At 36.6% G+C, this 21,422-nt stretch overlaps 3 protein-coding genes across 3 annotated transcripts; 1 reads left to right on the forward strand and 2 right to left on the reverse strand.

Moving 5' to 3' along the window:
* The first annotated feature begins 74 nt into the window (after window positions 1-74).
* Window positions 75-3,090, forward strand: LOC108471339 (COBRA-like protein 7). Its single transcript, XM_017772972.2, has 2 exons — window positions 75-879; window positions 1,424-3,090. The coding sequence occupies exons 1-2, from the start codon at window positions 324-326 to the stop codon at window positions 2,836-2,838; spliced, it is 1,971 nt and encodes a 656-aa protein (XP_017628461.1). The 5' UTR covers window positions 75-323; the 3' UTR covers window positions 2,839-3,090.
* Window positions 3,091-3,168: 78 nt separating this feature from the next.
* On the reverse strand, window positions 3,169-4,963 carry LOC108471452 (two-component response regulator ARR2-like). Its single transcript, XM_017773068.2, has 5 exons — window positions 4,861-4,963; window positions 4,524-4,676; window positions 4,090-4,443; window positions 3,930-4,015; window positions 3,169-3,859 (listed from the first exon to the last, which is right to left on the reverse strand). Exons 1-5 carry the CDS (start codon window positions 4,961-4,963, stop codon window positions 3,299-3,301), a joined length of 1,257 nt encoding a protein of 418 aa, XP_017628557.2. The 3' UTR covers window positions 3,169-3,298.
* A 1,302-nt stretch (window positions 4,964-6,265) lies between these two features.
* LOC108471117 (tlg2p-like protein a) lies at window positions 6,266-8,860 on the reverse strand. The gene is made up of 8 exons (XM_017772707.2): window positions 8,365-8,860; window positions 7,985-8,258; window positions 7,746-7,835; window positions 7,551-7,622; window positions 7,168-7,245; window positions 7,034-7,099; window positions 6,871-6,951; window positions 6,266-6,638 (listed from the first exon to the last, which is right to left on the reverse strand). The coding sequence occupies exons 1-8, from the start codon at window positions 8,553-8,555 to the stop codon at window positions 6,531-6,533; spliced, it is 960 nt and encodes a 319-aa protein (XP_017628196.1). The 5' UTR covers window positions 8,556-8,860; the 3' UTR covers window positions 6,266-6,530.
* Between the last annotated feature and the right edge of the window lie 12,562 nt (window positions 8,861-21,422).

Below are 21,422 nucleotides of genomic sequence, written 5' to 3' on the forward strand. Positions count from 1 at the left end.
TAAACATAAATAACTAAAATGTAACATAAATATTTTAATAGATTAAAAAAAATTAAGCAAGTAAGACCGGCTCTAAAATAAAGCAAAATTTGAAAAGAACAGAAAAATAGAAGAAGCAAATGAAAGAAGGGCAAAGACCGGTTCCCACTATTTTACTTATGCCAGCCAAGTTGCAGTGAAGAAGAAAGGGAAACATAGCCGGCTCTCCATTTACCAATTCCATTTCTTTAAACCCATTTTCTCACTTAATCAAACCAATCTCTCCACTTTGAATTCCTTCAAAAATATTTCCTCTCTCTCGAATCGAAACCACATCATCAACCATGGCTGTTCCCGCCCAACTCCATTCTATCATCTTCTCTTTCATTTTGCTTTTGCTTTCTCTCTTCGACAATTCACTTTCTCAACCCCAGACCCCTTCCCCGGCGCCAGCACCACCTCCCCCTTTCGACTCATGCAACGGCATCTTCTTATCGTACAACTACACTGGAGGCCATGCCATCCCTCCCACCGACCCCACCAACCAAGCCTACCGTTTCGAGTCCACTTTAACTGTTCTCAACAACGGACGTCACGAGCTCAAGTCTTGGAAAGCCTTCGTTGGGTTTCAGCACCAGGAGCTCTTGGTCTCTGCTTCTAACGCTGTTTTGGCCGATGGGAGTTCCTTCCCTGCTGAGGTTGGAAACGGTACCGTTCTCGCCGGCTTCCCCATCAGTGACCTTAAATCGGCTGTGGAGACTGCCGGGGACAGGGCACAAATGGAGGTTAGGGTCGGTTTAGTGGGTACTCAATTCGGTGTCGCAGCTCCGGATGTTCCCATGCCGCTTAATATTAGTCTGGTTAACAATGGGTATTCTTGTCTTAACGCCACCAATCAAGGTCTAATATATTTTTTAATGAAAATAGTTTTTGTGATTATTTTTATATTCAAGAACGCTAATTGGGAACATAGTAGGTGAAATAATTCTATAAAACAGAGGAACCTTAAGGAAATTTGCTGTTCTAATTAATTGTTGAAAATGATAATTTGTAGCTTTACGTAATGAGAAAATGAATACATCCCCATGATTAAAAAAAATCTGCTGTATGAAAACGAACTCTAAATAATTTCTAGTATAAGTTTTGTCGAAAAGTCAACATTTAAGGCTTTAATGCATGAATACATTTCAACTTTGACCTGTTATATGTATGTTAATATTTTGACCAGATAAACCATAAGTTGCACTCAGAATTAATATTTCCTTTATGAAAGTCTAAGGAAAGTAATAATATATATATATTGAAACGTGAAAACTTGATATGTATTCCATTGATATATTTTACTTTCTTGTTTAGCTACTTAATCTGTCTTAGGAATTTAAAACTTGGAAATCTACCTGCAATTCTATTCATTTTTGAGTTAATTTTTGTGGGTTTTCAATAGGGAACAATGTGATGCATGTATGCTGCATTCAAGATGATATAAACTCTGATTCGAACAATGGGGTAAATGATGAATTCTTGGCCAGGCAAGAAGGTGATCTTGTAATCATGTATGACGTGATAAGGGCATATACTGATAATTACTGGGCACAGGTTTCAATCTCAATTCATAACCCTCTTGGTCGCCTTGATAAATGGCAATTGAGCTTTGATTGGATGAGGGAGGAATTCATTTATGCCATGAGAGGAGCTTACCCTTATGTTGTTGATACAACAGACTGCATTTTCGGCAGGCAAGGTCAGCACTACAAAGAAATGGATTTTTCGCAGGTATTGAATTGTGAGAGAAGGCCTACTATTGTTGACCTGCCTCCCACAAGAGCCAATGACTCGATCCTTGGAAGAATTCCCTTTTGCTGTCGAAACGGGACCATTCTGCCTCCTTTAATGGATCCAAGCAAGTCTATATCATCTTTCAACATGCAAGTCTACAAAATGCCTCCAGACTTGAATAGAACAGAGTTAGTTCCACCTCAGAACTGGAAGATCAATGGCACTCTGAATCCGGAATACGAATGCGGGTCTCCAATACGAGTTACCCCGAGTCAATTCCCTGATCCAAGTGGTTTGCCATCAGCAACAGCGTCAATTGCTAGTTGGCAAGTGGTTTGCAGTATAACACAATCCAAGCAGGCAGTTCCAAGATGTTGTGTTTCATACTCTGCTTTTTTCAATGATTCTGCTATTCCATGCAATACATGTGCCTGTGGCTGCAACAGCAACCCAAGCCAAACCTGCAGTGCTACAGAGCCGGCTCTACTTCTACGACCCAATGCTCTTCTTATCCCTTTCGAGAACAGGACTGCTGAACAATTGTCGTGGGCTGATATAAAACGACGATCAGTTCCTAATCCATTGCCTTGTGGAGATAACTGTGGAGTTAGCATAAACTGGCACTTATTATCAGATCATAAAGATGGATGGACTGCAAGGATTACTCTTTTTAACTGGGGTGATTCTAGCTTTGAAGACTGGTTTGCAGCAGTTCAATTGGATAAAGCAGTACCAGGCTTTGAAGAAGTCTACACCTTCAATGGAAGCAAGTTGCTTGGCTCCAACAATACACTATTCATGCAAGGTCGTCCGGGTTTGAATTATCTTCTAGCCGAAACAGATGGTGCCAAACCGAAAAAGGATCCCCGTGTTCCCGGCACTCAACAATCAGTTATCTCTTTCAAGAAGAAGTCCACACCGGGAATTGAAGTGGCTGCCGGTGATGGGTTCCCGAAAAAAGTATTGTTTAACGGAGAGGAATGTGCACTTCCCACAAGACTTCCTAGCAAAGCTCCCATGGTCAGTGGTAGAAGCAGCGTTTTTGGCTTTCTAACACTTGCTCTTCTATTGCTAATGCAGTAGTGACCGCATTTGGACAAATTTGTTATTTCAACTACTCCAAATTCTTTTTTCAGTTGCCTTCTTAGCCTCGATACCTTTGGGTTAGAGGTGGATTTTTAGCATTGAACTACTACTGCATATAGTAGACTTTTATGGTATCGCTATTCAGTAGCATGTATTCAATTATTCATCCATTTGTTTGCAGTAAGTGTAATCCTTCACATGGATGAAGACTTTAATCGCTAATATAGAAGCAAGCTCCTCTTTTTCAAAGTCTTACATCTTTATATACATATAAGAAAAAGGGAAAGGATATATAACATTGAAAGAAAATTTTGAACTAATTTAATGTCTAAATAAAACAAATAGAACTGCACGAGACGTACAGAGGATAGAAAACCAGGATTTGTTTTGCGAAGAAAATCTTCAAAAGGCTTATCCGTCAAATAACATATCAGTGAACAATTTTAGCTAACCCTATTCAAATTGGTCCACGAAAGAAGGCTTGTTGATCATATTGTCCGACCAAAAATGAGGGCTCGTGGATCAACTCCTCAACAGCTGAAAGTGGGTTCGAAAGCTCCGTACCGTCTACTGCAACAGCTGAAAATGGGTTCGAAAGCTCCGTACCGTCTACTACGTTACAGTAAAAACTTTCGTCATTAGAGTTGGCAACACCATCGTTAGGAGGAAATGCATTGTCATTAGAGATAGCAACACCATTACTAGTAGGAGGAAAATCATTCTGGTATAACAAGTTTGCTCGATAGAGATTATACAAGGTGACTTGAGTTGGGAGAGAGCAACTTGATTCCGAGGCAATGTTGGAGTTGAAAATATTGCTCCCTCCATCAACATGACTTGGAGCTATACTTAATACGTTTCCATTGGCTCTCTCGGTGATTAGATTTTGCATTGGAAGTTGATATGGAGTAGTGGGTGAAGGTTGAAATTGTAGGTTGCGGTGGTCTATATAAGCATTCACATCTCTGCTATCACTGGAGGGTACTGGACCTTCCTTTTGAAGATGCATGCGGTATTTCTGCAACATGTAATTTAAGATATGAGTTGTAAGACCAGCTACATATATTCTTGCGTAGTATAAAGTTCACCTGAAGATGACTGGCAATATTGGCTCTTGTAAGAAAAGTCACATTCATAGCTTGCATACGTTCCAAAATTTTCTTAGGAACAGCATCTGAAATAACATTTGTCAAGACAAAGCATTTTGGTAAATAAACTTGAAGGGGTGTATAGAGGTAGAGTACATACTACCACGCCCTAGTTCATTTACAGCAGCAACGAACAAATCATGGAGCTCTTGTGTCCAAACCATCCTCGGCTTCTTCCCCTCGGAGGATTCCCCATCCTCAGCTACATCTTCGTCTTCACTTGTCCGTTTCCGGTATTTCAGGCTTCTTTTATCCATTGGCGGGACGGCATTGTCAGCCGGTTGTAATGGCAATGACCTAGTAATTTCTCCCGAGAAACGTTTCTTCTTCTTGCGAACCACATGCTGCCAAATGAGTCCAATAGCTTCCATGCGAACTGGTTTTACCAAATAATCACAAGCTCCATGGACTATACCCTTCATAACAACTCCTTTTCCATCATCAGAAGACATCACTGTATCACCATAAACGTTGAAAAAGTGAAAAAGGAATATTTTGAAAAACATGAAACTAATGCATGTATTTTGTACTTACTAACAACCGGTAAATCCATCTCTACTTCAATGATCTGAAGAAGCTCAAATCCATTAATATCAGGCATATGTAAATCACATAGGACGATATCAAATCTGTTTTTGTCTTGTCGAAGCAAAGCAAGGGCTTCCCTCGCTTGCTGACACTTGGTAACTGAAAATCAATCACATCAATCATCACTATATATTAATTACATACCATTGTGTCAAATCATGATTAAAGGAAAATAAAACCAACAATAACAAAAAAAAAAAAAGAAGAAGAAGAAGAAGAAGAAGGAGCATTGATTATGGTAAAAAATTTAAGTATAATAGGATGAATGTTATACATAACAAACCTTGATATGAAAACTTCCGGAGCATTCTTTCCAGTACTAAGAGACATGTTCTATCATCATCAACAATGAGAATCTTCAAACCAGCCGGGAATTCACCAGCCATAGTCATTGCACACCTTCTTTTTCTCAATTACCGATTTTTAAAATTTTCTTTTCACCTGTTTGAAGAAGCTGGTGGCTAAACCTTTATCCACTTCACATCTCTTGAATTGTCCGATATGTTTTTCTTTTTTTTTTTTTTTTTTTTTTTTGGTATCCAAACTATTGATGAGTAAGGCTGAGATAGAGAGATACAATCTCTAGGGTTTTAGGTTGTTTGGTTTTCTTTTTATATTGAAAACTCTGTTGTTGTTTTTTGAAAATTTTGAAAATTCTGTTCTCATGGATAGGTTGTTAAGTTGGGACGCTTTTTTAGCTCCGAAGTCTATATAGGTTTTTCTAACTGTTGAAAAGAAGCTGCGGTCTACCCGAAAATTACTACCTTCTTTCTCTTTCTTATTAATTAGTTATAATCCATATTTTATTCATTTATTAGTGATTATTAATTCTATATAATGCTAACATCCATTACATTTATTTGTTTCATTCTCCAATATTTAATATTATCTATTTTCTCTTTTATATATTTGGATATTCTCAATCTAGATTAAGATATTAATTTTTTACTTTATAGTAAATTCAAGTATGAGTTTTAAATATTCATTATCAAATTTCAGAAGTTAACGTATCTAAATATGAATTCATATTATTCTTTACTAAAATGATTATCAACATGCTCACTTTAATAATAAATTTTTTAACTAATATCTAAATTTATTTCTATTAAAATTTAGGTTCCTTTATTAGTTTCAGTTTTAATAAACTAATATATCTATTGTTATCAATACCTTTTTACTTTTCATTTAAAATCTCTTACTTGAAAGCCTTTTAATTCTTTTTACTTTTTATTTATTTTTATGAAAACTTTTAATTATTTTGAATTAAAAGTTTTTAACTTTTCTATTCATTAAATAATAAGTTTATATAATTATGTATTAACTAAGGTATTACAATTAAGTATTTAATTAATATTTTAATAATTTTAAGTATATATTAGATATTTTTAATATGTTATAAGTTTAATATCTTTAATAATTATTTTGTATCCTCACCTCACCGTGAGGAAGCTTAGAAATATCCCGTTGATTAACTAAACGTTAGCGAAAGAAACAAAAGCCTTAACTTGAAGGTTTGGTTATATCAATTATTATTTTATGGTTGGTAGATGACATTATTTTCCTCGATTATAGATAATCAACCATAGTCAGATAAGATTGATCATAGCACGGTAGTTTTGAAACTAAGGATCAACCTTGTGTGCCACTACATTATTTAGAATATTAAGAGTTCAAGGCAGACAAGACGATCACTGTAATGCATTCCACTTTTTCATTAGTTTGAGCATTACCCACAAAGAATGAATCGTTACAACTAAAACAAACTCGCCTCATTACAACGTTAAAAATGAGTTTTCTACGGAAAAAACAGTGCATTACCATTACGAAACTATTTACAACGCAGTTTATATTTATTATCATCAGCGTCCATCTTACTCGGGAACATCATATATACATGATGAATCATGTGAAACTAGGGTGTTAAGCCGCTGTCAGTTCTGTACCCTAAAACGATCATAGCAATAACTCTTTTAGGATCAATAGGACTATCATGATGAAGCATAAAATAACCAGCACTGTTGCACACATCACCATCCCTCCCTTCTTCTGTGTTCGTTCAGCCTGCAATTCCAATACAAGTCATACACAACTCTCAGGTTTTATTAAAACTGCAACTGCGGGACTGCATAGCAACTAATGCACACATTGAATACACAAGTCACCGAATACTAAATGAGAGGTGATCTTTGGTATCCAGGGGTTTGGGGAGGGGAATTCAGGATATGACTGCAACATTAGCGGATGAGTTTTTGCCTATGTGTATGTGCAAGCATGGGTCAGAAATATACAACACCTTCTGGAGCTGTTTGAAGCCCTCCTCGACTGATGTAGCAACATTTTGGATATTGTAGTCTATTCGATCAACAATTGTGCCCTGATTGGAGATTTTAAATACATAACTCAGTTAGTATCGAACAACCACAGTTAATAACATAAAAGAAACATGCGAGTCAAACCTGGTCTATCACAAGGGCTGAGATGTCTTTCATGATTTGAGCAAGCTCATTTACAGACTGGACAACCTGCAAAACAACTGTATTCATTAGAAGGGAACTGCCATTGAAACGATAAACAACATGCATTCAGGTACCTGCGTAATCTCTCTCTCCCTTTCTACAGTTGAGAACTCACTCTGCTTCAGCTTGCTCATTTGGTGCTCATTAAAACCCTGCATTAATCACCCATCATGTTGTTTGTACTGGAGTACTAGACCATCATAATTTTTCAGTCCTTGCAATCAATCATATACCAAAACATTTCCAAAAACACGTGAACTTTGTTCAAAGCAAATTCCAATAACAAAAGTATCCACAATTTACACTTCAGCTGAGTTTGACATATAAATTTCTACAAAAGCATCAGTCACTTGGTAGTAGAAATTGAAATCCAGTAGGCTTTAACACCTAGTACAGCCTAATAATTCCACCTATTGAAACAGTAGCAATACTAAGTACAAATAAGGAAAGGGCTTACCATGACACCGAAGTCATCGTCGTCCAATCGATATCTGTTATCATTCAAGTTCATCTCCAAGTCAGCACCATCCTGTTCCAACACCATAAAACAAATACATATACAAAGTTAAGCAGGGCATACAACCATCGTGCATTGCAGCAGCAAGCTTCATAGAGATTAACCTGACCTAACCAAAACACAATCCAAACAAACCTCTTTTTGCTTTTGTAGCCGTTTCAAATAAGTTGATTGTTTCCGCCGCAGCTCCACAGATAGGGTCTGAAGGTCTGTTGCGAGCGAACGCTGCCGAAAGAGGAATTTAACAAAAAAATAAAGAAGTAAATCACTGCATAAATAATCAGAGATTTATTTATACCAAATTCTCATGATCTATAAGTGAAGCTAGGACAAAGAATCCACATTGTTCAAGAAAGAGAATTATTAGCATTTACCTGTACGTTTTTTTGGAGAGTGGACTCCTCGGAAGATCCGTTGTTCGAAAGATTTCGCAATCGCTTCTCAGATTTCCTTAATAGATCTGTAATTTCTTTGGTCAAAACCTCAATCGCGCGTTGATCTTCTTTGCCGTCTCCAAATGAAGGCATTAAAGCCTTGGAATGAGCTTTGGCTAACTCCGCCATCTTGGCCTTAGCTCGTTGAATATTAGCCGCTATTTCTTCCGAATCGTCGACCCACGACGGCGGTAAACCTATCGTAAACGCGCCACTACCGAAATAATAAAAAAAAAAAGAAGATATTGATAGAAATTATTAAGCAAATACAAGAACTTTATTTTAATGAAGAAAAAGAATTAAGAGAGAAAATCGGTTACCTTGAAGGACCAGGGTCTTCTTCAGTGCTGAGAGGAGCGTAGGAAGAGCGATTGGAGCGAAGGAAAGAAGCATTAACCATTTCAATAACCGGACCGCCGGAACTGGAGGCTGAGGAAGAGAGAGGAGCTCGAACGCTCTTCACTGCATCCCTGGTTTTTTTGTACTGGACGGTCCGATTTCTGGTAGCCATTAGGGAACAAAGACCAACGGGTACCGATCTCGTTGGGAATCGGAAATGAAATGAATTACAAGCTAATAATTTTGGATCTTTTTTTCTTTTTTGAGGGTTTTTGGAATGAGAAATTGAGAGAGGGAACGGTTGAAGATGGTAAAAGCTTTGAATTGAATTCTCAACAAATCTCTCTCCATACTCCGGTCCACTAACCACAACCGTCAAGACGGATCCGCGTTCTTGTTGATCTGACCCGGGCCTAATGTGACCGCCTAAACTTCATCCGCCACTGCAAACAGCCAACGTTCACTTGTTGGACCTTTATGGTCATTTGGGCCTGTCTTTGTATACTAAATAGATATACAAAAATATAATTTTGTTCGTTATTTTTTTAATTTTTTTTTTAGCTTTTTGTTAACAGCTAAGGACTTCTTTTTCTTCAACTCTCATTGTTTTCTTCTTTTTCTTTTTTTTTTTTATTCACGGTGTTACCTGTCACTTATTATTTGAAAATTTTATTTAAAAAAAGTTATTGACAAAAATGAGTTTTTGCTAAATTAGGGGGAAGTGTTATTGTTTTAAAATGATATGTTTATTCAATTTTGTTTGTGTGAAATAGGCTCATTGATCAAAGCAACTGATAACATTGCCATGATGATTAATGTGCCAGTAAAAAAATTTGCTACTTGTTATTCACGGGTATTTTATAAATTTGCTTGTCATTATTTTTTTAATTGACATTTAATTAAAATGGTAATTTGTTATGGACAAGGTGAGTACTGTGTATTGAGAGCATGTGTCCATGGTTCGAGCTAACAACCAGAAAAACGTATTTTCCCTTATTTGGATGTTGCAGGATTTGTAACGGCGATATTGATTAGGACATTTGAGCTTAGGGCCAACTTAATATTCGTCTTGGTTGAGAGGTGGCGCTTGGAGACTCACGCATTTCACTTGTCTTGTAGGAAGTGCATCACCACCTTAAAAGATGTTGCATTGCAACTTGGTCTCCCAATTGACAATGATGTATTCACGGGTTTAAGTAAAACGATCGAACCTGCGTTACTTTGCTATTAGTTGCTTGTGCGATCATCGGGTGATGGTGATGCTAAGTTTACCAGTTTTCCTGACTCAAACAAAAATTTGAAACCTTACCGAATAGTGTCTTTGAATGGGAGAAGATGTGCGCTGCTCATGCGTATATACTAAAGCTAATAGAGGATACTCATGTTGGGTTCATGTAATAATAAAGTTCGTCTGATGTACTTACCTCTGTTGGTTGATTTTCAAGTTGCTCATCCATATAGTTGGGGTTCAACTGTATTAGCAACGACAAAGCACGATGCACAATATATAGGTGGGTGCTTACTATTGCTGCAGTAATGGGTACTATACAATATGCTATTTTTGGCATTGTTCAGTTATCAACAATACATTTTCCCACTTGTTCATAGGTAAAAGAAATTAAACATCGATTAAGAATAATTTTTTATGAAAATGTTATCTAACAAGTTTGATTTATTTTCAGATGATGTACTTGTTCGGGGATTGGGAAGTCAAAAATTCTCATTGTATACAAAAAATTATTGAGACATACGTCGGATAGGAGGTATTTTTTTCAAAATAATATTATATTAATGTCATGTAATTATTTTAGTTATGTTATTTTGTTCATGTCACTATAACAATGTTATTAATTGTACAGTTCGTGTGGATGTCATATGTTGCACTAGACGTTGCGAGTATTGTAACACTCCTAACCCGTATCTGATACCGGAATAGGGTTACGAGGCATTACCAAACTTATACACTAACATTTATATAAAATCGAGTAATAAATTTTGTATTCTAGATTAATTCTTATCAAATTTCATCATAAAGTCCCTAATATGGGCCTACGGGGCCCAATATATGTTTTAGAAGTGATTCGGGACTAAACTGACAACTTTAAAAATTTTTTCTTGAAGATAGGGGCACACGCCCGTGTAGCCTGGGACATGGTCGTGTGGCCAGGCCGTAGGGCCAGGCCGTGGGCAGATCTGACTTGCACACACGACCGTGGGACTAGCCTATGGGCGATTCTGACTTTGCCACACGGCCTGGGCACACGCCCATGTGACTTAGCCGTGTGAAAACATGATTTTTGACCATTTTTAAGCTATTTTCACTTGCTAAACACATTTAATTCACACCCAAACATTTACTAATAATTCTTAAATCAAATATCATTCATTATGCCATTCAAACTTAGCAAATATTCATTCATTCACTTCAATACTTCTTAAGATTATGAACCACAATTCATATCATAATTATACTTCATTATCATACTAGTCAAACTCAGGTAAGTTTAACTTCCAAAATGTGCATATTTCATACCATGTTTCAACATCTTTCATGCTCATTCTTATCATTTACAAAACAAAATCTTATCAGCCTAGGTACATGCCATTTTACCAAAAGAAAGGTACTTCACCACTTTGAGTTCGGGAATGGCTTGGATGCTGAGTCCTTAGCTTTCTTTCGTACCTAGTCCTGCGCACGGAAACATACCGTACGCTGAGTATACACTCAGTGGTATTTCTATAAACTAATACTTAAAACAATAGTAAACCATGTATATACATTGTAACTTAAAGCCTTATACATTCATTCATATCTCTTTCATGTAGTTAAGCAATTCATATATATATATATATATATATATATATATATATATATATTTCTTATCACTTGATATCTTTCAACCTCGTATACCAGTCACAGTCACATAATCAATAGTAAACAGTCTTCAGTACTTTCATTTACCCTTATTAACATAACTCGGATCTAAACGGTTACGCGGATCCAACCCACGCACTGGGGATAATATACAGTGTTTCATCGGCCAAAACCGAAATACACCGTAGGGTAACAGTAACAATAACAGTAACAATCATAGTCAGGTACGAGGTACCTCTTTGTAATGAATCCGGAACAGTCACAGTAGTCGACACATATAGTGTCTCATCGACACACAGTCGGAATATCCTTGAAAACTTCCAATCCTATGGCATGCCAATTGTATCCGACTATCCCGACACTATTAATAGGGTATTCAAATCATTTCATTTCAATATAGAAGCAGTAACAGTTTTCATCATATCATTCATTATACATTCTAACTATTAAAAATAACAATTACATTATATTAAATCATTAAACATAGTTTATAAAAATACAAACCGAAATTCTCGAATTTATTTGATATCCTCGTTCACTTTCTCCTTTCTCTTTTTTGATGATGTTTTTGGTGCTACGTTGGCTACATAAAATTTAACATTTAAAATTATCAATATATGTTATTTAATAACACACTCTTTAATTTTCCATATAACTTTTACATAAATTCCAATTTAGTCATTCCACCATAACCATTATTTTTCTTCAAATAACCTTATAGTTTTCATTTTATACCTACTTTAAACAAGTTTCAATCTCTTAATATTCAATATAAAACATCAATTCTACAATTTAAACAATTTAATCCCTACTATAACAAAACTTATATCTATCTTTACAATTCAATCCTTCTCTCACTTCTAACTTAAATTTCCATTAAATTACGCTTAATTCTTCCATTTATTCAACTTAATAAACATCTAAAAATTCAATAACTTTCTAAATTTCAACATAACTCAAATAGTATTTTTTCTTAGGATTTCATAGACACTAAAATTACAAGAAAAGGGATAAAATTGACTTACCAATCAAACTTGAAACTCCAAAACCCTAATTTTTCCCTTTTTCTTTTCTCCTTTCTTTTTCTTTCCTATTTCGTTCCACTTTGTTTGTTCTTTCTTTCTTTTTCTATTTTATTTCTTTATTATATTATTATATTATATTATTATTATATTTTAGTAATTATTATTATTTACTTATAATATAGGTAAACATATACTTATACTACACATGTATGTATTATACTTTATACACATGTAATTAATTTTATACCTCACATTTGTCACTTTAAGGCTTATTTGCTAATTGAGTCCCTTGATTTTTCTATAGTTTATAATTAAACTTTCACATTTTATTCAATTAAATTCTTATACTTAATTAACATTAATTAAGCTATATTTATTTAGTTAAAATCTAATTAACCACACTACTAACTTCGTAAATATTTCTAATAAATATTTATGAACTCATTTTGCGGAAATAATGGCCCAAAAATCAATTTTTCCAATACCCGTAAACTTTGGGTCATTACAAGTATAATTCCCTAATCGACTTACCACTATTCATATGTGTGGTCCATTAACGCACCCATTCTGAATTTTTCAACTATTGAGTGGTACAACAGGAAACAAATTCTACGACAATTTGGGTGTAAGCGAGATGTTCCGAATGTTCCAGTCAACTTTGACAATGTCCATCACATTAATAAGGGGGAATGCAAGGAATTGGACATTGGAACATCAACAATTGATTGTAATGTGGAGCGTTCGAATGGATAGAAGGCCTCATATTGACTATTGTATGGGGGATTTCACGCTCTTAGTCACTATCAACATTGGTATATTAAAAATGGGTTGTTGTATTTTTTTGGTGGCTAATTGATGGTAATCCCTAGACACATGCACCGATGGGGACATTAGCAAAGTGGATCAAGTCGTTCTTTTCCTCACCGAAGACATCTGCATCTTGCTATCGAGCTCGAACCTGCAAGGACACAAACATAACCGAAGGGTAATTCTTATCATCTAGAGTTGCACAATGACAATTTTGCGCCGGAGTTCCAAGGCTACTCCTATTGTTCAGAGATGCCCGATTCCAGTCTTGCTTATCAATCATAAGGGTCATAAATGATGACTGATATGTTTAGCTTTGCACCCAGTACTTCATACCTCTTAGTCAAACCTTTAGGACATACATGTCGAAACCATCTTTCGATTTAAAAAAATTTAAAGTTTTTAAATTTAATGAAAATACGGGGGAATCGACTTTTAAAAAAAACAGGAATAAGGGAGTCGCCACCGATCTTTTTGTTTTGGGTGTGATCGGATCACCTAAAAATTTGGTTATTTTAATAAAAGATTTGCGATTTACTAAAACAATGACTCTGGTCTACAAAAATTTTAAAAAAATGGGCTCGGGAGTCGGTTACGCATGAGGAAGGATTAGCACCCTCACTACGCCCAAAATTGGTACCAAATCAATTAAATACTGTCCTTATGTCTAAAAAATGTTTTTCGGAATGTGGCTCCTTTTAATAAAAGTTGAATAACCCGAGTTGATTGTCAAAAATCTTTTTGTTTCGACGTCCGAAAAATTTATAATTTGAAAATCACGAAAGGATGCTCAACTATTTAGTCCAACGAAAATCGAAACCCGATCTGATGAGGGCACGATTCTTGAATTCCCAAACATCGATCATTGCCTCACTTTGGGAAAATACGAGTGAAATTCGAGAGATATTCGATTATTTTGGATGAGACGGAGATTGCAACCCAAAGACGATAGGGCACTATTCCTCGAAGCGCCAAACATCGAACACTTCTTTCGTTTTAAAGGGTTTTTAGGAAACGTGAATGAAACTTCGAAGGGATCTTCGATTGTTTAGGGCGAATGAAAAAGCGCAACCCAGCACGATAGGGCACGATTCTCAAATCGCCAAACATCGAACATCCTTTGTTTTGAAAGGTTTTTAATAAACATGAGTGAAAACCTAAAGGAATATTCGATTGTTTTGAGCAAACGAGAAGTCACAACCCAGCACAATAGGGCATGATTCCCGAATTGTCAATCACCGAATATTGCCTTCGTTTTAAATGATTTTTAGAAGACATGCGTGAAATTTTGGAGGGATATTTGATTATTTTAAGCAAACGAGAAATTGCAACCCAGCACGTTAGGGCACGATTCCACGATTGCCAAATATCAAATCTTGTCTTCGTTTTAAAGAATTTTTAAGTGAATACTTATAAACTAGCTTAAAACGTATTAATGCATTTTTTGAAATGAAACAAAATTAATCATAAAATTTAGATTTTATAAAACCACATTTCGAAAATCAAAAAGAAAACGATGAATGGGGTAATATGTACATACGAGACATGGTCCATTAATAAACTAATAATTAAGCGGGACTAATCAAAAAAGGTAATACGATTACAAAAATGCATGGAGAATAATTACTATAATAATACAATGACAAAGATGATAATATAACAACCATTCAAGCAAAACAATACATATGATAGCATGCCACAATAATATTCATCGTATGTTATAGAATAACCAATACAAGACATAAAAATAATATAGCAATTAGAAACCAATGCGCTATAAAATAATTTCAAAATATTTAAATAATAGGCTATATAAAACATAAAAGCCATATAATGTAAAGAAATATTCAAAAATAACTTTAAAATTATCAAAGGGAGTTTCTAAAAATAATTTTGTATACATACATAAAGAGAATGAAAAGTCATAAAACAAAGAGTATTTTAAAATAAAAATCTATTAAAGTAACAAGTATATCGACATGTATACCTATGAATTAAAAAGGTACATGCAAATTTATATAGAAATGATAATGTATATACATGCTTAATAATACATATGAATCAAATACATGTACTAATATAAATAAATCCAAAATAACTCAAATCCTATGCCAAACACATGCAAAGCATATTTGAATAATAAAGAAATACGTTAAAAATGCCAGGATATATATAAAGACCAAAGCCAGTATATGCATATAAAAATATATTGACACTATTATAATATATACATACATATATAATAATATAAAGGAAACAAATATTTAAAGTGTATAAAACATGATGTTCACATTGTTAAGAGAAAACAGTTTATAACAATGGAATAGCCATGACCTAAAATTAAAAAAATAATTAATTAAGAACACACAAAAGGGCTATGAACTAAAGGACTTAATCAAAATTAAACTAAAACAAGAGGGGAAAATTAAGAAAATGGAACACATGAAAAAAAGGGACCAAAGCGCAAGGCGCGATAATGCAGAAGGATCTAAACTGGAAATATACTGGTCCTCACAATGCAGCATTAAAACGCGGACTAAATTACAAACGCGCATGAATTAAAGAGCCAAATTAAAAAAGGGCCAAACAAATAAGGTGCAATTGAATATTCGCACAAAAGGAAGGATTTAATGCAAAAATTCCCCACTCCTAATGAAAAGACGTAGACTTATTTTAATGCTGAAACACTTATTCCCATTTACTTTTCTTTCAAAGCACAAGTAACCTTTTAATTTAAAAAAAGAAACAGAACCCTTCACTCTCTTTGGGTTCATTAAGCAACCGCCCAAACCATATCAATTTGATGGCTGACGGAGCACGAACGGGGGTCAGATCTTGCTGAAGAATGCCTCGTCCACAAAGATCCTGTAAGAGTACTCCTTCCCCCCTTTTTTTTTTAAAAAAAAACTTTAAAATCCTATACTATTCTGTCAAAAATAAGGCGAAATCTGACGAAGAGCAAGAGAAAACAACCCTAGCCCGAATCACCATATTCCTGAGACATGAGGGTTTTCATCGGTGTTGTTTCAAGTATCCTTTTCATTTTCTATGCTAAAATAATGCAAGCAAATCGATGGAAAAGAGGGAAAGATTTGAAATCACCTTTAGATAACTTTTTTGATTTATTTTCTACTATTTAGAATATGTATTGTAGTGTGCGTATCTCGTCCCCAAAAAAAAAGAGAGACTTTACAATCGAAATACACAGGGCTTTATAGCCAAAATCCCAAAAAGATCAAAACATAAAAAATAAAAAATACAACTTTTCTTTGTTTTTCTATTTACTCTCTTGTGGTTTGTCTCATTCTTCAGTAGTGCGAGGTGCGTTGGCATCGTACATAAGTTTGTCTTTGGTGGGCGTAATTCTTTGGAGGAACGGAGGATGCAGGTTGGGGTTCTTCTTGGCATAAGCAGTTGCTAGGGTTACGCCTATTTTTGAATCTTGGGCCACTTGGGGTGATATAATTTGGACTAGTTTTATTAGTTTTGGGCTATGGGTCATGTAACTGGGCTATGGGGTATTGGGTTTATGACTTGGGTCTTGGATTTTAATTTTGGGCTTAGGGTCATGTATTAATTTTAGGTTTTAGACTGCAATGATTTGGTTTGTAAAAGGACACTAAAATGGGCTGTTTGTGTTTTAAACTTTTTGTTTATTGATTTATTTTATATTTTGTTTTGGTCTTTTGTGTTTGTTTGGGCCGGGTAAATTTGGCTCACTACAGCTGCCCCTCTTTGCTCATTGTCATGTAACGAGAATAGAGCAAAGACTATAAAAAGGACAAAATTTGCCCGGTCTGGCTAAGTCTCAAAATCTTGAACCTCATCTTCCCCAAAGGTATTCTGATGTATTTAGGAGTGTCAAATTGGCTATCTTCAACTTGCTCTTGGAAACTCGGGAACACCAATCTGTTATTTTCGATCTGCTCTCTGCCAATACAGAGATGCCAAATCTGCTATCTTCGATCGCCTCGACAATACTGAGATGCCAAATGCTATCTTGATCGCCTCGACAATACAGAGATGCCAAATCTGCTATCTTTGATCTACTCTCTGCCAATACAGAGACGCCAAATCTGCTATCTTCGATCTGCTCTCCGCCAAAACAGAGACGCCAAATCTGCTATCTTCGATCTGCTCTCCGCCAATACAAAGACACCAAATCTGTAGGATTTACCAATGTCGCCATACTGTCTTCTAAAGACATGACGTGTAAAATGGGTTTCCTGTATCTGTGTATGTCAAATAATTAGGATGCTATGATCGAGATGAATCAAGTGTTCCTAACTAAATGAATGATTATGAATGTAGAAATGTTATGAGAGTGATTTCTTTTTAAATACTTAAGGCATCCTTGCTCATAACTCGTCCGGGTTCTATCATTGATGTGCTATCGCGTCTTCTCACTTAGCCGTTATCTCTGACAGAAAATTTGAAGAAATAGTCATAATTTGGACTACTCTTTTCTCAATGTTTTCCAACTTTGAACCTGGTTAGTCCTGACTAGTGGCCTTGTTTTAGGTCCTTGTACCATTTAGAGACTTTCCAGAGTAATATGCATAACATCTTTTGTGTGAATATTACATGTTCAAAAATCGCGATTTCAACAAAAATGCTCGAAAGAGATTATCATAATGGACCAATGGAATTTTATTAAGCAAAATTTGATGTGAATACATAGGATAACGATTCTGATAAGGTGCAGAAAAAGGTGCCCCAGATATCGCAACACGAGTTTCACTATTCTAATTTCTCAAAGGCTCCTTCGAACCAAATGTGTGTTCAGGAGATCCCGTGTATTTTGTTGATGCTCCAAGGTGTATTGTTCCTCTATCTTATTGATTTTGGAAGTACAAGACTACCATATGCCCCATATTCAAAATTTGAGCTGCCCGTTTTTGGGTTTTCAACTCAAAAACCCCTTTGGTTCCAAAGTGCCCTTTGCGGGTTTTCACCTTGGCCTCTCATTCTTCTTCTTCTTCTTTTTTTTTTTAAATTTCAGAGCGCCCTTTGCGGGTTTTCATTCTGGCCTCTCTTTCTTCAGGTAAAATACTTCTTGACCGAATCCGAGTTTACAGGATTGGGCAAGTTTCTAATCCATCTCGGCTAGAATCAATGCTCCTCCGAGAAAGCTTTCTTCACCACGTAAGGCCCTTCCCAATTAGGCATCCATTTCCTCGAAAGTCCTTACGTATGGGAAGGATCTTTTTCAAAACCAAGTCTCCTTCGTGGAATTCTCTAGGGCGAACCTTTTTGTCATAAGCCCGCATCATTCGCTTTTGGTACATCTGACCATGACGGATAGCTCTTAACCTCTTTTTCTCAATTAGGTTTAATTGATCATATCGAGATTGGATCCACTCGGCTTCTTCTAACTTGAACTCTGACAACACTCGAAGAGACGGGATCTCGACTTCGATTGGCAACACTGCTTCCATTCCGTAGACCAGGGAGAAAGGGGTTGCCCCGGTTGAAGTTCTGACTGACGTTCGATAAGCAAAGAGGGCAAATAGTAACTTCTCATGCCAGTCTCTGTAGGTTTCGGTCATCTTCCCCACAATCTTCTTAATGTTTTTATTGGCCGCTTCCACTGCCCCATTCATCTTCGGGCGATACGGCGACGAGTTGTGATGTCTGATCTTGAATTGACTGCAGACTTCTACTATCATACTATTGTTCAAGTTTAATGCATTGTCAGATATAATCCTCTCCGGCATTCCATATCGACATATAATCTCCTTTTTCAGAAACTTGCTCACTGCCGACTTGGTCACACTAGCATACGAAGCGGCTTCTACCCACTTGGTGAAGTAGTCGATAACCACGAAGATGAATCGATGCCCATTGGAAGCTTTCGGCGATATCGGTCCAATCACCCATGCTCCACATAGAGAATGGCCATAAAGAAACCATGACATGCAGCGGTGAAGGAGGCACATGGATTTTGTCTCCGTAGATTTGGCACTTATGACATCTCTTAGCGTAATTGATACAATCTCCTTCCATGGTGGACCAATAGTACCCGAACCTCATAATTTGTCTGGCCATTGTAAAGCCGTTAGTATGTGTCCCACAGACGCCTTCATGGACTTCTTCCAAGATTTTCTTAGACTCTGTAGCATCTACACATCTTAGTAGCACTTGATCCTTTCTTCTTTTGTATAATATATCCCCATCTAAGACATAGTCGATGGCCAATCTTCTTAGCGTTCTTTTGTCATTCTCGCTTGCCTGGTCCAGGTATGCACGATTCTTCACATATTGCAATATATCGTGATACCAAGGGTAATCATCTCTTTCTTCAACTTCTTCAATATTGTAACAGTGGGCCGGAATTTCATAAATGCTCATCCGGATGGGTTTGACATCTTCTTGTTTGTTTACCTTGATTATGGAGGCTAAAGTAGCCAAAGCGTCAGCCATCTAATTTTCGTCTCGTGGAAGGTAGTGGAAGGTGATGTCATCAAATTCTTTAACCAATTCAAGGACCAGTTTTCGATAGTCGATCAACTTGGGGTCTCTGGTTTCCCATTCTCCCTTGAGTTGATAAATCACTAGCGCGAAATCCCCATACACCTCTAGTACTCTAATCTTGCGTTCTATGGCTGCGCGGATACCCATGATGCATGCTTCATATTCCGCCATATTGTTTGTACAATCAAAATCCAATTTACTAGTTAATGGATAATGATCTCCGTTTGGGGATACCAAGACGGCCCCGATTCCATTGCCCACAGCATTTGATGCCCCATCGAAGTTCAATTTCCAAGGAAGGTCTTCTAGAGCCCCTTCTTCAGCCGTAGCAATACACATTAGGTCTTCATTCAGAAAGTCGAAGTTCAGCGGCTGGTAGTCTTCCGAAGCTCTACTGGCTAGAAAATCTGCTATTACACTTCCTTTTACTGCTTTCTGATTCACATAGACTATGTCGAATTCAGAAAGTAGAATCTGCCATTGGGCCATCCTTTCATTCAAGGCTGTTGACTCTATCATGTACTTTAAAGGGTCCAATTTTGATATGAGCCAAGTGGTGTGATACAACATATACTGCCTCAGCCTTCGGGTTGTCCAAATTAGGGCACAACACAACTTCTCTATCGGCGGGTACCTTGTCTCACATTCTATGAACTTTTTACTAAGATAGTAAATGGCTTTTTCTTTCCTTCCGGCTCATGTCATCCAACCAATCGTACCCATGGAATTCTCAAATACTGCCAACTACAGTATCAATGGCTTATCGAGATTAGGTGGCATCAGCACCGGGGCGTTGGATAAGTACTGTTTGACCTTGTCGAAAGCCTTTTGGCATTTTTCATCCTATTTAGCTGGGTTACATTTCTTGAGGAGGCGAAAGACAGGGTCACATTTCTCGGTCAGTTGTGAAATGAACCGAGCAATGTAATTTAATCTTCCTAGAAAGCCTCGAACTTCTTTCTGAGTGCGTGGCGGGGATAGCTCTTGTATGGCTTTAACTTTTTCTGGATCAATCTCAATTCCTTTCTCACTAACCACGAATCCGAGCAACTTTTCAGACTTAGCTCCGAAGGTACATTTGGCTGGGTTGAGTTTTAGCTGGAACTTCCTCAACCTCAAGAATAGTTTTCTCAAGACTTGTATGTGCTCCTTCTCTATTCGGGACTTAGCTATCATGTCATCAACATAGACCTCGATTTCTTTATGCATCATGTCGTAAAAAAGGGTTACCATGGCTCTTTGATAAGTTGCCCCCACATTCTTCAGTCCAAACGGCATCACCTTGTAACAGAACGTGCCCCACATGGTTACAAACGTGGTTTTCTCCATATCTTCAGGGTGCATCTTAATCTGGTTGTATCCCGAGAAACCATCCATGAACGAAAACAGTGAATGTCCTGCCGTATTGTCCACTAGGGTGTCGATATGAGGTAGTGGGAAATTGTCTTTTGGGCTGGCTTTATTCAAATCTCTATAGTCCACACACATTCACACTTTTCCATCTTTATTAGGGACAGGGACGATGTTGGCTACCCAATCTAAGTATTTTACCACCTTCAGAAATCCAGCGTCAAACTGCTTTCGGACCTCTTCCTTTATTTTTAGCAAGACATCGGGCCTCATTCTTCGGAGTTTTTGCTGAACTGGCTTACACTCTTCTTTTATGGGGAGTCGATGCACCACGATGTCAGTGTCCAATCCGGGCATATCTTGGTATGACCATGCGAAGACATCTTTGAATTCTTGAAGTAATTCAATGAGGTCTCGCTTCATCTCCGTAGTGATACATGTTCCGATCTTCACCTCTTGTCCTTCTTCTAAGCTCACAATTTCAACTAATTCTTTGTGAGGTAGGATT

This window comes from Gossypium arboreum, chromosome 11 (genome assembly GCF_025698485.1).
Source record: "Gossypium arboreum isolate Shixiya-1 chromosome 11, ASM2569848v2, whole genome shotgun sequence".
Classification (NCBI taxonomy): Eukaryota; Viridiplantae; Streptophyta; class Magnoliopsida; order Malvales; family Malvaceae; genus Gossypium; species Gossypium arboreum.